The sequence below is a fragment of the Sus scrofa genome, chromosome 4 (genome assembly GCF_000003025.6).
Source record: "Sus scrofa isolate TJ Tabasco breed Duroc chromosome 4, Sscrofa11.1, whole genome shotgun sequence".
In the NCBI taxonomy this organism is placed as follows: domain Eukaryota; kingdom Metazoa; phylum Chordata; class Mammalia; order Artiodactyla; family Suidae; genus Sus; species Sus scrofa.
This window is the reverse complement of record NC_010446.5, coordinates 49,525,533-49,541,518: the sequence shown is the minus strand read 5'-3', so window position 1 is coordinate 49,541,518 and position 15,986 is coordinate 49,525,533. Positions and strand designations below refer to the sequence as shown.

Here is a 15,986-nt window from a genome sequence, read left to right as displayed (position 1 = left end):
AGTTTTTATTAGAGTGCTATCTTATAAAAGACTCTAGTGTACACTAGAATTAAGTACAGTATATAATGGAGGAAGTATACACCAATTGGGAAAAGATAGTATTTTTTTAAATAATAAGTGTTAGGAAATAATCTGTACACAGGGGAAATGTTAGGAGTTAGCTATTTAACATGATATCTTGTGGCAAAATTTATTTAAAATGGACAGTTATCCAGTTAAAAATAGAAAAAATAAGAAGAAACTATGAGCATACAGTTTATATTGAGTTGTTCAATATTTATAAGTAATGAGATTAAAAGGGGAACAATAGTTTCAGTCAGAATAATCAATAACACATAATATAAAATAGGATCAACATAGAAAGAGTTTATAAAACCTAGGGATAAAAGCATTCATATTCCCTTTTAATGGAAATAGGATTTATCAAGTCTTTAAATTTTTTATGAAAATATAATTGAGTTGATTTATAATGTTGTGCCAATTTCTGCTGTATATCAAAGTGAGTCGGTTATGGATATATATATATATATACATATATATATATATATACACACAAACTTTTTTTTGATATTTTAGGGCTGCACCCATGGCATATGGACATTCCAAGGCTAGGGGTTGAATTGGAGCTGTAGCTGCTGGCCTACACCACAGCCACAGCAACTCAGGATTAGAGCCGCGTCTGTGACCTACATCTCAGAGCAACACCAGATCCTTAAGCCACTGGGCAAGGCCAGGGATCAAACCCACGTCCTCATGAATCCTAGTCATGTTAGTTAACTGCTGAGCCATGAAGGGAACTCCTATATACACTCTTTAATATTTTTTCCATCATGGTCTATCCTATGTCAAGTCTTTTTAAAGTTGTTTTGAAAAATATTGAAATGTTTAAAACAACAATTTGACACATTTTTCTTGTCAGAACAGTGTGTACAAAAATTAAGCTGGGTCATGAGTAGGTGTTCTGAAATATGCTTTTGCACAAATATTATATACAGTGATTGGACAAATTTTAGTGTAAAGAACTAATGTTCTGAAGGTATGCAATAAAATTAATTTTTTTACTCAAATTGTTTACCTACACTGGTCCAGATTATATTCAGATGTATCAAATGGAAAATATCTTGAGTGAAAATTAATTATTGTGAAGTTAATGAGGTAAATCATTACTTCAAATAATGAAAAAAACTTAATTATAATGTGTATTAAGTACAAAAGATAATCACACTATTTATGTACTTTCCTGGGACAGTCCATTTATTATGTGATTACTCTTGTCTGAAATAGTGCTGCTTAAGCAATTGAACTGAAATCAATGTAGAAGGTTAGGTACTGTTAGAACAAAGTAGCTAGTCAGAGTATCCTTATTAAACGGACAATAATCATGATTAACTATGATTAAAATATATGACTGTCAGGTGAAAATTAATAAATTTTATTTTTCCACAAATATGAAAATAATTTGTGTCTATTAATTTAGTGCTACTTATAAAGTATTCTCTCTTATAGATTAATTTAGGTTATTTTTTGGTCCTCTAAAGAATCCTGTGATGATAAAAGCAAATTTATTTACAAAACAGAAAGATACTTAGAGACTTCAAAAAGAAACTTATGACTACCAAAGGTATAGGATTGAACAGAGAGATGGATTGGGATCTTGGAGGGAAGGATTAGGGGCTTGGGATTAGCAAATGCACACTTTTGTACATGGAATGGAAGATCAATAGAGACCTGCTTTACAGTACCAGGAACTCTACTCAATATTCTGTGACAAAATATAAGGGGATAGATATGTGTATAGGTATGGCTGAATCATTTATATGTGTCCTTTGCCCTAAAGTGAGCATAAGGTGAGTATCTTATAGACAGCAGATTGACAGTTTTTGCTTTTTTATCCAATCTGCCACTTTGTGTCTTTTGATTGGAGCATTAAGTCCATTGACATTTAAGTTGATTTTGATAGATATGTATTTATTGCCATTTTAAACCTTGTTTTCCAGTAGCTCCTATATTTCTCTTTTCATCCTTTCTTTTTTTGATTGAATGATTTCCATTTATTTTATGCTTGAGTACTCTTCTTTTTAGTTTTTGTGAATGTGATATCTGGTTTTGATTTGTGGTTGCCCTGTTTTTAAGTATGTTAACCCCTTCCTGTGTCATCATGCAGGGTTTTTTGCACTTACTTTATCATGATCCTGTGCTCTAACACACTTTCAATTATTTTACTATTAGAATATGTTTTGATAACTGTGAGATAAAGTCTGGCTATTGTGCAATGAACATGGGAGTGCATGTAGATTTTTAAATGTATGATATGTCTGGATATGGGATTGCTGGTCTGCTGGTCAAATATTTGTCCTATATTTAGTTTTCTCAGGGAACTCCATATTGTTTTGCATAGTTGATTTACAATGTTGTGTTGATTTTTGCTGCACCAAAAAGTGATTCACCCCACTCACATCAATGCACAGATCCTCTAGATAGAAAATCAATAAGGCAACAGAAATCCTAAAGGAAACAATAGAAAAGTTATCTTAATTGACATTTTCAGGACATTACATCTAAAAAAATCAGAATATACATTCTGTTCAAGTGGACATGGAACACTCTCAAGAATTGATCACATACTGGGACACAAAGCTAAACTTAACAAATTTAAGAGTATAGAAATTATTTCAAGTATCTTCTCTGACCACAATGACATGAAACTAGAAATCATACAAGAAAATAAATGAGAAAAAACTTACTACATGGAGACTAAACAACATGCTACTAAAAAACCAATGGATCAATGAGGAAAGCAAGAAGGAAACTAAAAAATACCTTGAGACAAATGATAATGAAGATACAACCACTTAAAATCCATGGGATGCTGCAAAAGTAGTGCTCAGAGGGAAATTCATAGCAATACCGGCCTTCCTCAAAAAAGAAGAAAAATCGCAAATCAACAACTTAACCCACCACCTAAATGATTAGACAAAGCGGAACAAACAAAACTGAAAGTCAGCATAAGGAAGGAAATCATGGAGATCAGAGAGGAAATCAATAAAATAGAGATTCAAAAAAACAATAGAAAAAGATCAATAAAACCAAGAGCTGGTTCTTTGAAAAGATAAACAAAATTGGCAAGCCTCTGGCTAGACTCACCAAGAAGAGAGAAAAAACCCAAATAAACAAAATAAGAAGTGAAAAAGGACAAATCACAGCAGATACTACAGAAATACAAAAAAACAAAAACAAAAACAAAAACACAAACAAACAAACAAACAAAAACGCATGAGAGAATACTATGAACAATTGTGTGCTAACAAATTTGACAACTTAGAAGAAATGGACAGCTTTCTAGAGACTTAAACCTGCCAAAACTGAATCAAGAAGAAATAGGTCAACTGAACAGACCAATCACCAGAAATGAAATTGAATATGTCATAAAAAACCCTCCCTATGAATAAAAGTCCAGGAACAGATGGCTTCACAGGAAAATTCTACTAAACAAAGAGAAACTTATACCCATCTCCTTAAACTTTTTCAAAAGGTTGAAGAAGAAGGAACACTCCCAAAGACATTCTATGAGGCCACCACCACCCTAATTCCAAAACCAAAGATACCACCAAAGGAGAAAACTATAGGCCAATATCTTTGATGAATATATATGCAAAAATTCTCAACAAAATTTTAGTCAACTGAATCCAACAACATATAAAAAAGATCATAAACCACAACCAAGTGGCATTCATCCCAGGTTTACCAGGATAGTTCAACATATGCAAATCAATCAACATCATACCACATTAACAAAAGAAAAGTCAAAAACCACATGAACTTCTCATAGATGCAGAAAAAGCATTTGACAAGTCCAACATCCATTCAAGTCCATTTTTTTTTTTAATATGGAAGAAATATTTTTTAGGGAAAGTAAAACCTGACTCTATTAGTGCAGTACATAGAGGATAGTCTGTGTCCTCAGCACTAAGAAAATAATGTTCTTATAAGAAAAGCAGAAAAGTGTGTCAAAGAGAGATTAGTTAAATCTGTTGACTACTGAAGATAAAGAGTAATTAAGGACTATTGGTGCATTCCTTGAAGAGGTGGCTGTTTTAAATTTTTATTCAAATAAACTAATATTTAAAAGGATGGCCCAAGGAAATGTGATCTTAATTATAATGCAAAAAATTATATAACATTCAAGTTAGTTTTATTAATACAATTTTAGGATATAGCCTTGGTTTTTTAGTTTAATGTTTAATTCACTTGATTATATTTTTGTTTGGATTGATCACATTTTTTCTAAAAGTTATATTTGGTTAATTTTGGTATTCAAACTGATTAATTCTAATTTAAGTATACTCTTATTTTTATAAATATAATTTTATTTTATACTTTCCAGTTCTTGATTCTGATGTTTTCTATATATGTGTATAAATCATGTGTGTATATATATATATATATATATGCAAAAGTACCTAGAGTAATGTGTATATATATAAAACATTTATCCAGAAGGAATTTTTCCGGACATTTAGAGTTGCAAAACAGCAATATAATTTTAAAAAATAAATGGTACCTCACAGGTGGTAAACATGCCAGTTCTCATTCTATGAGCTCTGATTAGGAATTTTCAGAATTTCTCTTCTCCCCTTTTCTCCATCTCTTTTAGTACCACAACTAAGAGAGGAAACTATCTTCCAGAACTCTTTTTATGAGGTGGGCTTTTTCCAGTTCACCCCCAAAGAATATTGATCTGAGGTCCTATGAAGGAGGATGTCCGTATCTGATCTCTCAGACAGACTTTGCCACTGACTCCACGGTTTTCCTACCCCTGTGACTGCAGTTCTTTTTATTCATGATTTTTGAGGGTTTATTTTTTTTTTTTGCCTTTTACTCCTTCATATTTTTAAAAATATTATCCAGAAGTTTCAGTTGTGTTACTTGGTTTCATAAAAACCTAAACTACTGTATTTTGAGCTTCTTCTTGTGCTCAGTTAACCTTTTAGGGAAACTGCAGTTTAATATTGAGATCTCATATTTTTTCAAGAAACATTTACTGAGTGACCACTTTGCAGATACGCAGGTGAGCTAGAGATATAGATTCTTGTCTTGATGGAGCTTGCATCCTAGTGGCTAGAGGGAATAATACACAGTAAGCACAAGAAATAAATCAGTAGATTAGATAGTATGTTAGATGGTAACAGAACCATGGCAGAAAATAATCAGTGTAGGGTGAGGGAGCTGGGAAGAGTGAGTTAAACTCTTGGTAGCAGAATCATGTAGATTTCTTCGAGAGTTGAGCAAAGATTTGAATCTGGCCAGATAGGTGAGATAGGGGTCTGGCTTTCTTGGCTATCAGGTTGTGCATCAGATATCCATTCTATCCTTGCCTCTAAATAGCTCTAAGTCCCAGCGTTTGTCCCGTCTTAGAAATGTAGAGAAGGAAAGGGGGAAATGGGGGAGAATGAGGTGGGGAGAGGAGGTGGAGGGCATCTAATACCAAACCTGGCCCTTCATCTGCCCTAATGTGAAGTGAGTAACCAGTCATATATATTGTTATTTTTCTTTTAAAAAATGGTTTTATAAATGTTTTATTTTGATAAATTCTTTTCTTGGAATAGTTTCTGAGGCATGTTCAAAATTTAAATTTCTTCCACTCATATATCTCTGGGTTTCCTCTATCAATAATTAATGTAACTTTTTTCCAATCTCGTATTTGTGAAATTGGAGAAATGCTCACTTATTTTAAAGTTCTTATGCAAATTGACAGGTACTTAATATGCATGAGAGTATTTTACATATGGTATTCATATTTTATAAGAATGACCCATTTTAATGTACCATGAATTCAGAAGGCATAGCATAATTAGAAATTAATTAATCAATGATCAATTTTTCTGATATGCATTTCTATTCAGGATTTGCTTCTACTTGGCCATAAATGCTGTTTATCTGCATGCAAATGTACTTTTTTAAATAACAGAGAGGTAATGTTTAATACTGGTTAAATTTTCTTTAGTAGGGGCCCCTATGGAAATATTCAGTAAATGGAAAGCTCTTTCTAACCAAGATATTGCTTAAGATTATAAAAGCAAAAAAAATTCAAAAGTTTTCCCCAAATAAAAAATAAAATTTAAAAATATCTACTATTGTTCTTGTTCTAGTAGTCTAGTTTTACAAGGAGAACAGATACCCATTCAACTATTGCATATTCTGCTTGAAGCTGCCTCAGTTTTACTGATACTCAGATACACTTCTGCTCCAAACTGTGTTTTGTTCTGTTAAGCTAATGGACTGGAGTTTATCTTAATTAAGAAGATGCCCTTTAACAATCTTTCTAATCACAAGTTTCCATTTAAACTGAGACCTTAGCTGTCCCAGTGCTGATGCTAAGAGCCAGTTGGGAATTAAGTTTTTATCAAGTTTCTTCTTCTAACCTGATCTGAAAATTGGAATAAAGTAGTTTTATTACATTTGAGACTATTTACTGGTATAGGACAAACAACATAAAGGAAAAGATCAATATTTGATATCACTTTCTATGAATCCTTCAGCTTTTCTTCTTATTTACCTTTAAGAGAAAATCTAGTTTGTTCTTTTCATAATGGTCTAATGCTTTCAGGTTTTGGAATATGAATCTGAGTCTTGAGGCTCTTTAAAACCTATTTTTAAAATCAATTTTATTTCCACATTAATTAATGTGATGCTTAGGTAATAACAAATACATTTTTTATTACTCAATGAATTCATTACATTTATGGTTGTACAATGGTGTGGGATGGAAATATTATAAAACTGGATTGTGATGACCATTGTACAATAATGAATACATTTTTTCTGTATAGTCTATGACTAAAATTTTTCATTTAAAATTGTATTATAATTCTTTGGATCTATGTTGTTTATCATTTTCTATATAAGCCCCCAAAATAGAGTATGGAGATGAAAATATCTATTTTGACATCACTATCCTATTGATTCACTAAAGGAAGTTACAGTCTCTACTATCATATAACATTTGGCAAAACAGTACTCTTTACTTTTGAGAGTAGGGTCTATGAAAAACATTGCCCATGTCTTTTTAACTTACACACAATTCTACAGCTATATTATAGTTTTATATTTGAAGATAACTTCATAATATAAATTTTTGACTATTAGAAATGTAAGGCAAATATAATTACTATAATTTTATATAGGAAAAATAAATAATTGGTGACAATAAAATATCCTTTTGATTTTTTATTATACACTTTTAACTCTCAAGATCCAGATGTTAAATATTCAGAGATTTTTTGAACCAGTTGTTTAACCACTGGCAAACTATCCATGGTAGAAATATATATACCATGAAGATCAGCAAATGCTGCTATTTGGGGCTTGCCCCACACTTCTCTTCCTCTCCTCCACCAGACAGATTAATACACATCATTGATTTTACTTCCCAATTGTTGTCAATGTTTTCTTCTATATTAGTTAAAGATATAAATATGATATAAATTTTTATCGTGTATTGCCTATTAACTGGCATCCATTAGGAAATTTACTATTAACAGTTGTTAATGTCAGCTTTTATTATCATAATATCTCAAATAATTTCTTATATAAAAATGTGTGAAATAATGAATTATCTCTTTTGTTTTCAGTGATAGTGGAAAGTGGAAATATAATCTCCTTTGTGGCTTATATTAATTCTGGATATTGCAAAATTTATAGAAATATTGTAGGACTTTCAAAAACACAATCAAAAAGAGTGGTAAGTTTTAACCTCATGTGTTTTTTTAAATCAGATGTACTCTGGTGAAAAGAAAATATTGAACATGTTTTTTTGTGCTTATTGGACATTTATTGGTTGTCTTATTTTGTGAAGTTTCTGTCCATTTTTGACTGTTTGTTGCATTTATTTTCTTCTTTTTACTCAGTTGTAAGATACAGGAATGTAGAATACATTGTAAGATATGTTGAGTTGTACAATTTAGGAATGACCAAGAAGGATGGTCATCCCTCTTTATCAGAAAAATGCAAACTAAAAACATAACAAGGTACTGTTATAAGCATATCAGATTGTCTAAAATACCCTCAACATATGTTCCAGAAATTCCACTCCAGATATTTACTCAAAAGAAATGAAATATGTGCTCAGAAAAAGACTTACATGAATCTTCATAAGCCCCAAACTTTAAGTAATCCAAATGTCCATAGACAGTTGAAGGCATAGAAACATTGTGGTATATTCAATCAATGGAATGTCAGCCTCAATAAAAAGAACTGATGGTGCATACAAGAAATGGATGAATCTCAAAGTATTATGTTTGGTTAAAAAGTCAAACCCTGAAGAATGTATTCTGTATGATTCTAGTTTTATGAAGATCTAGAACAGGCAAAACACTAATACGTCATGACAGGAAAGTTAGAACTAATCCATCTTTGTTGGTTAGGCAGTCTTCAGTGGAATTCAACTTAATATGCAAACCTCTTTGAACTCTGCTGTACCAGTCATATTAAGCACAAAGACGTGTTCATATAAGTGGCATGTTTTCAACTCAGATATTGGCTTTTGACACTTACTTATTAAATGTTTCACTTCTTTTGAATTTCTGTCACCTTCCTAACCTGAGGGCTGCATTCTATTTTATTGTTTTAAACTTACTGCTCAGCAACTCCTCCCTGTTTCATTATTGTTGAGCCCTCCCTAAAAATATGATTTGGAGTTTTAACTTTTTCTCCAGAACCATGCATACTGAAAGTACTCTTGACTCTTTTCCAGAAAGTTCCTTTTTTGTACTTAAATTGCTAATCAAACTCGATTTCCACTATTCATTTTTATTTATACAGAAAAGTCAGGGTAGAATCTCACCTTTTGCAGTTAATCTTTTCATCTCTTCTATTCCTGGCACTCTCTACTTGTTTTTAATGTCCTTTGTTAGACCAAAAATTGTGCCTTACAACTGGGGCTAAGATAACAAATGGTGGTTCACATAACATGCTAAGCTATGTTTACAAAACAGTATCCTATGACTTTGAAAAATGGAATGAGTTAAAGATTACAGAAACATTTTGGTGGATTAAAACTAATGTGTGGGTCACTAAAGGAGAGTGTTTTCAATTATTCAGTAATGCTAAAGTTCTCATCAATTTACTATTGTTCTAATATAGTTGAAATACATGAATAAGTAAATATTGTCTCTGATTTGCATAAAACTGCGAACTTATTTTAAATGCCATATACCAAAATAATTTATGAATGGCGAGTTTATGATATTAACATTATTTATCCATTATATGAAAGTGGTTTCACTGAACATCAATTATCTATATCTCTTACAGAAAAAAAATCAAAAACGTGTTTATATGGGTAGACTTAAGGAGAAAGAGTCTTTTGGTGAGATTAGTGTTCTTCTTCAAGTTCCTTTCACATGCACAATAATTACTGGAAAAGACGTTGAGATGGCAATCATTGAAGATAAAGACCTATTTGGTAAATGCATAAATTATTTTATTTCAACTGTTATTTTATTTGATCAGTGTTTGACAATAGTAGACATATTTCATAGACAAGTTGGGGCAGTCAAGTAAATATGTATGTGTCATGTTATTTTCAGAGACAGCAAACCTATAGGTAACTCCTTTATAACTTCATAGTCTATCTGACTTAATTGTGCTACTTTTAGAATACATTAGCAATATGTTAAAAGTCTTCAATTTTAAATTACTAAACTCTCTGTTTTTCCCAAGTTACCACTAATACCAACCTTCTCCCATTTTCTGAAATATCTTTTTTTTTTTATCTCTAAAATAATTGTTTCTATGCTTCTGGTTCAGGTCAAGTGTGTACTGTACTCTAATGGACAATCTAGATCAATTGTATATTAATATCCTGTGTTTAAGCCTTTATCTGAAATTTTAGAGCTCTAGTGATATTGAAAGAATAATCATGCAGTCACCTGTGACTGGTCCTACAAACATTATAAATATGCAAATAGGACATGTAAATATAAATGAAATATAAATGATAACATTGGTAAAAGATCTAGAAACTCATATAAATTAGCATAGGAGAGAGATTTACCCCTAAATTAATTCAATTAGAGAATTTTTCATATTGTTTGTGCATAGATTTGACTGAATTCTCTTTTCTAAATTTCAAGGATTTTTTTGTTTGTTCGTTTGCTTTTTTTTGCCTTTTCTAGGGCCGCTCTCGCGGCATATGGAGATTCCCAGGCTAGGGGTCCAATCAGAGCCATAGCCACCGGTCTACGCCAGAGCCACAGCAACGCAGGATCTGAGCCGCGTCTGCAACCTACACTGCATCTCACGGCAACGACGGATCCTCAACCCACTGAGCAAGGCCAGGGATCCAACCCGCAACCTCATGGTTCCTAGTCGGACTCATTAACCACTGTGCCACGAGGGGAACTCCCAAGGATTTTTTTTAATATCTCTTAGAGAATATGTACTCTCTACTTTTGTAATTCTGATTTGGTTCAACTTCAAATTCATATATCCGTTTTTTTCCTTATGGCTCACACATGAGGCATCTGGAAGTTCCCAGGCTAGGGGTCAAAAAAGAGCTATAGTTGCCAGCCTACACCACAGCCACAGCAATGCCGGATCTGAACTGTGACTGAAACCTAAATAGCTCAGAGCAACACCTGATCCTTAACCCACTGAGGAAGTCCAGGGATCAAACCCACAACCTCAGGGATACTTGTCATGTTTGTTACCACTGAGACACAAGGGGAACTCCTCATATATCCATTTTTAAAAGTCATACATTTAAAATAATTAACTTTCCTTCTGTGACATTCAAATGCCACCCCCTCAATGTAAAGACCACTTAAAAATAATTACCAACCACCAATTATATTTATAATATTCTCATTTGACATAAGCTAGATTTTTCATTTATTGTACTAGTTATGTTAACTTATGCAAGGTAAGTACACTGAATTATTCTGTGTAAACCAACATTTTATGTAAGAAGTATTTCTTTCAAACATGCATTAGAATCTTTACTGGCAAACTAAAATTCAAATAGATGGTATAGTATAAGCTTTGTGTTTTTCTGTCTGTTTTTCCTATTTTAAATTTCTATCAATAATTCATTCATTTGAAACTGATATATTAAAGCAATTGACTTGTGTGAATAATTAAATATTCCCTAAATAGAAATGTTGAGGACAAAATCTCCTTGTTTACTAAAACTTAGAAGATATCAGAGTCTTTTTATTTCTAACTTCCAGTAATTTTATATTTTATTCCCAAACCGTAAAAAACAAAATTGACAAGCCTCTGGCTAGACTCACCAAGAAGACCGAAAAATTATTAACTTTACTTGAAAGGATCATCTTCACCCATGAACAATTATGATATTTAATTTTGAATTTTTGTATTACTTCATTCTATTTCCATCAATTCCACTCCTTTTATCATCTGAAATATTGATCCATCTATTTAAAACAGCATAGGGTAGGGCCCAGGAGAAGTAAAATAAGCCTTAGAAAATATCAAATTGAAGAAAACTGAAAATATTAAACTAGGATAAGAAAGATGAGTAAAAACCCATACTATTTATCTTGCTATCAAGAAGATGTTAGTTTATTACCTGTTATATTACACTTGTTCTAGGAATAATTGTTTATATTTGAAGTAGTTTATTAGAAAAATAAAATAAAACCAATAGGTTACAATAGAATTCTTAGTCATATGTGAACTATGCTGCCTGCATATTCTAGAGTATCAAAGATTTTAACAAATAGTACAGTAAATTTGGGGGAATTATAAAATGTACTGGAAAGCTAAATTAAAGTTTATATTTTTGTCAGGTATACAATTCACGCTTTCTATTTGCTCCCGTATAAATCACATAAAGAGCCAATATCAATTAAATAATCCAGTTTATCAAAAATATTTAGCAAATACCTAAAGGAAGCAATATATTCACTATACCTGTAAGTGGAGATTAGTAAAACAGAATCCAAGAAATATAAAAGAGTGCATAGGAGTTCCCGTCGTGGCGCAGTGGTTAACGAATCCGACTAGGAACCATGAGGTTGCGGGTTCGGTCCCTGCCCTTGCTCAGTGGTTTGACGATCCGGCGTTGCCATGAGCTGTGGTGTAGGTTGCAGACGTGGCTCGGATCCCGCGTTGCTGTGGCTCTGGCGTAGGCCGGTGGCTACAGCTCCGATTCAACCCCTAGCCTGGGAACCTCCATATGCCGCGGGAGCGGCCCAAGAAATAGCAACAACAACAACAAAAAAAAAAAAAAAAAAAAAAAAGAGTGCATAAATGTTAAATATTGCATCTGGAGAATTATGTATGTAACTGTCTATATACAATCATAGAGGAGGCTATACAATAATTATTCTGACAATATTTAAAAAGACTTTAGGAGTGATTCCTTTCTTCATTTAGGTTGTTATCTTTTGGAAATAGGAAATAATGTGCTTTTTCAGCTGTATACATGCTTCTCAGATATTACCTTGAATTATCTAAAAAAGTTGAGAACAGGGTTATTAGGTTTAAACAATGTAAATATATTCTTTTTCCCATATAATGCCACTGGAAATTAAGTTTACCTGATTACCATTTTTCTGAAGGTCATATATTTTTGTCTAGATGCAGAATTTATACCCCAAATCATTTAAATTAAAATTATGCATACCAACTATCTCAATTTTACTGACATCTGGAATTCTCATCCTACCACTAAAATAAGTGCAGTACTTTTGCAATGATAAATAATTGCTTTTCATACAAAAATGGATTGCTACTGTTATTAATTTTATCTCATTCAACTGTGCATGATTAAATCCATAGCTATGGATTTAAATGGTCTTTTCAAAAATGAAATTTTCAATTCCAAGCTGAGATCAGTACAAACTATCTGAAAGTTTTTGTTTTTAAACAAGAAGAGGATCCAAAGCCTCTTATCTCTCATAGTAATTATTTTAATCAAAAGCCTAGGAAAACACATTTTGTTTACTATAGATAAGTCTGTTAGATGTTTCTGAAGTAATGAATATATTCTTATTAAAAAGATCTTCTTTCCAGCACATCAGTACTTTTCTGTGCTGAGGCAAGTTATAATCAGGTGTCTCCTTGGTAACAACATTAATCAGAAGAGCTTAAACTCTTGAATGATTTGCCACAGTAACTATGTTTTCATTTTCCTCTTTGTGTTTTTTTTTTTTTTTTTTGGTTGATGATAACTTTTTTGTATAAAAATAAAAACTTCATTACTAGTTAAAAATAACATATAACACAAAAATATTTTTTGTCTTACAATCCTTTTTGCTCACTACTAAAAAATGCAGACATTTTGAGTATAATTTTTGCTTTATTTTGGAAAAAATTTCAGTAAAAAAAAATGCTTCTTTTAACTATTTCCCAGTAACTAATGGAGTAAAACTTTCTTAGGAACTTTATAAATACATTAAAGAACATTTTCTTTCTTTTTTTTTTATATTGGCATTTTAACTTTATTTATTTATTTTTTAATTTGTTTTTTCCACTGTACAGCTTGGGGACCAAGTTACACTTACATGTATAAGTAAGTGTAACTTGGTCCTCCTCCCTTTGTTTTGTTGCAATATAAGTATCTAGATATAGTTCTTAATGCTACTCAGCAGGATCTCCTTGTAAATCCACTCCAAGAGCAACAGTTTGCATCCCATAACCCCAAGCTCCTGATCCCTTTCACTCCCTCCCTCTCCCTCCCTCTCCTATCAAGCAGCCACAAGTCTATTTTCTAAGCCCAATGATTTTATCTTCTGTGGAGATGTTCATTTGTGCTGGATATTAGATTCCAGTTATAAGTGATATCATATGTTATTTGTCTTTGTCTTTCTGACTTATTTCACTCAGTATGAAAGTCTCTAGTTCTATCCATGTTACTGCAAATGGCATTATGTTGTTCTTTTTTGTGGCTGAGTAGTATTCCATTGTGTATATATACCCCATCTTCCTAATCCAATCATCTGTTGATGGACATTTGGGTTGTTTCCATGTCCTGGCTATTGTGAATAGGTCTGCAATGAACATGCGGGTGCATGTGTCTTTTTCAAGGAAAGTTTTGTCTAGATATACACCCAAGAGTGGGATTGCAGGGTCATATGGAAGTTCTACGTATAGATTTCTAAGATATCTCCAAATTGTTCTCCATAGTGGCTGTACCAATTTACGTTCCCACCAGCAGTGCAGGAGGGTTCCATTTTCTCCACAACCCCTCTAGTGCTTGTTATTTGTGAACTTATTAATGATGGCCATTCTGACTGGTATGAGGTGGTATCTCATGGTAGTTTTGATTAGCATTTCTCTTATAATCAGAGACGTTGAGCATTTTTTCATGTATTTGTTGGCCATCTGTATATCTTCCTTGGAGAACAGTCTATTCAGGTCTTTTGACCATTTTTCCATTGGGTGATTGGCTTTTTTGCTGTTGAGTTGTATAAGTTGCTTGTATATTCTGAAGATTAAACCCTTGTCCGTTGCATCATTTGAAACTATTTTCTCCCATTCTGAAAGTTGTCTTTTTGTTTTCATTTTGGTTTCCTTTGCTGTGCAAAAGCTTTTCAGTTTGATTAGATCCCATGGGTTTATTTTTGCTCTTATTTCTGTTGCCTTGGGAGACTGACCTGAGAAAATATTCATGAAGTTGTTGTCAGAGAGTGTTTTGCCTATGTTAAAGAACATTTTCATTAATGGTAAAACCTGCCAAATATTTTGAACATCTGTAGACATGTACCTCTTATTGGGGAAATTAAGTTTAAATTATATATTACTTACATTACATTACATATGTCATATATATTACATATAGGTAGTCACATATATTACATGTATGAAAAACATATACAAAAAGATATGAAAACATCACACATATATGAAGAAATGATAACATTAATTAGAAAACTATGCTGACCATGGTATTATGGTTTCATTATATATATTTAACCATTGATAAATTTTGTAAACATTTGCTGTTGTTTTTTTGCATAAATAAGTCAATGATTTTATTGAGTTTGCTTTTTTAATAAGTTACTTCATAAACAAAAATATGAACCATTTCAATTTATGAATTTTTGGATGGCAGAGTGTACTCTAGCCCATTATAGGAAAAGCAGCAAAAAAGATATCAAAAGCATGTTACAGATTTCAGATTTGGTGATGCTCTGCTTTATATTACACATAAAACTGCTAGTTCTAATACAAATGTAAGCTTTGATGAATTATGTATTCAGTGATTCAAAGGTTCTATGTTTGCATCATCCTGCCATGTCCCTCAATGATATAGCCTACTTGTGAGTATGATTATTTGCTATTGGTGAAATTGATCTTACACAATTTTGACATTTTTAGTTAAAAAATAACCATAATCATTTTCCATTTCTATTGCATATAAAAATTAAAACCAATATTACTCTGGGTTTTTGAATGTTTCTATCAGAATATTGTTACAAACTATGTACAGACTCTTACGAGTTTATTGGGCAAGTTTATATTTGCTTTCACAAAGCAGTTTTATAATGTTTCCTACATTCTTTGATATATTTTTAATGAGAGGAGCTTTTCCTCTGCCCTTTGAAAACTCAATCTAATGATCTTATGAACACTTAAGTCATAAAGTAGCCTATATGTTATTTTTAGCTTCCAAATATTCTCAATTGAGATATTAATATATCTAGCCTGATAAGAAGCATGTATCCAAATTTGACATACGGTTTGGTGGGCTTGCTTCATGCTTATATTAGTTTTCTACTATTACATAACAAATCATTGTAAATTCAGCCACTTTGTTTTTTTAAGTTTTATTGAAGTATAGTTGATTTACAAAGTTGTGGTAAGTGCTGCTGTACAACAAATTTATTCAGTTATACGTGCACATACATCCATTCTCTTTTATATTTTTTTCTACATAGATTACCTCAGAATATTGAGTAGATCTCTCTGTTGGCCAATCAGTCCTTATACCTCAATGAACATATGCCAATACCAAACCC

At 32.0% G+C, this 15,986-nt stretch overlaps 1 protein-coding gene across 1 annotated transcript in view; it reads left to right on the top strand.

Annotated features, from left to right (window-relative positions):
• The window catches only part of CNBD1 (cyclic nucleotide binding domain containing 1), a 469,302-nt gene that overhangs the window by 428,760 nt on the left and 24,556 nt on the right, over positions 1-15,986 (top strand). Inside the window, exons 9-10 of the mRNA XM_021090804.1 lie at positions 7,632-7,741; positions 9,313-9,463. Of these exons, the coding sequence (XP_020946463.1) occupies positions 7,632-7,741; positions 9,313-9,463 (261 nt within the window). The remainder of the gene's footprint in view (positions 1-7,631; positions 7,742-9,312; positions 9,464-15,986) is intronic.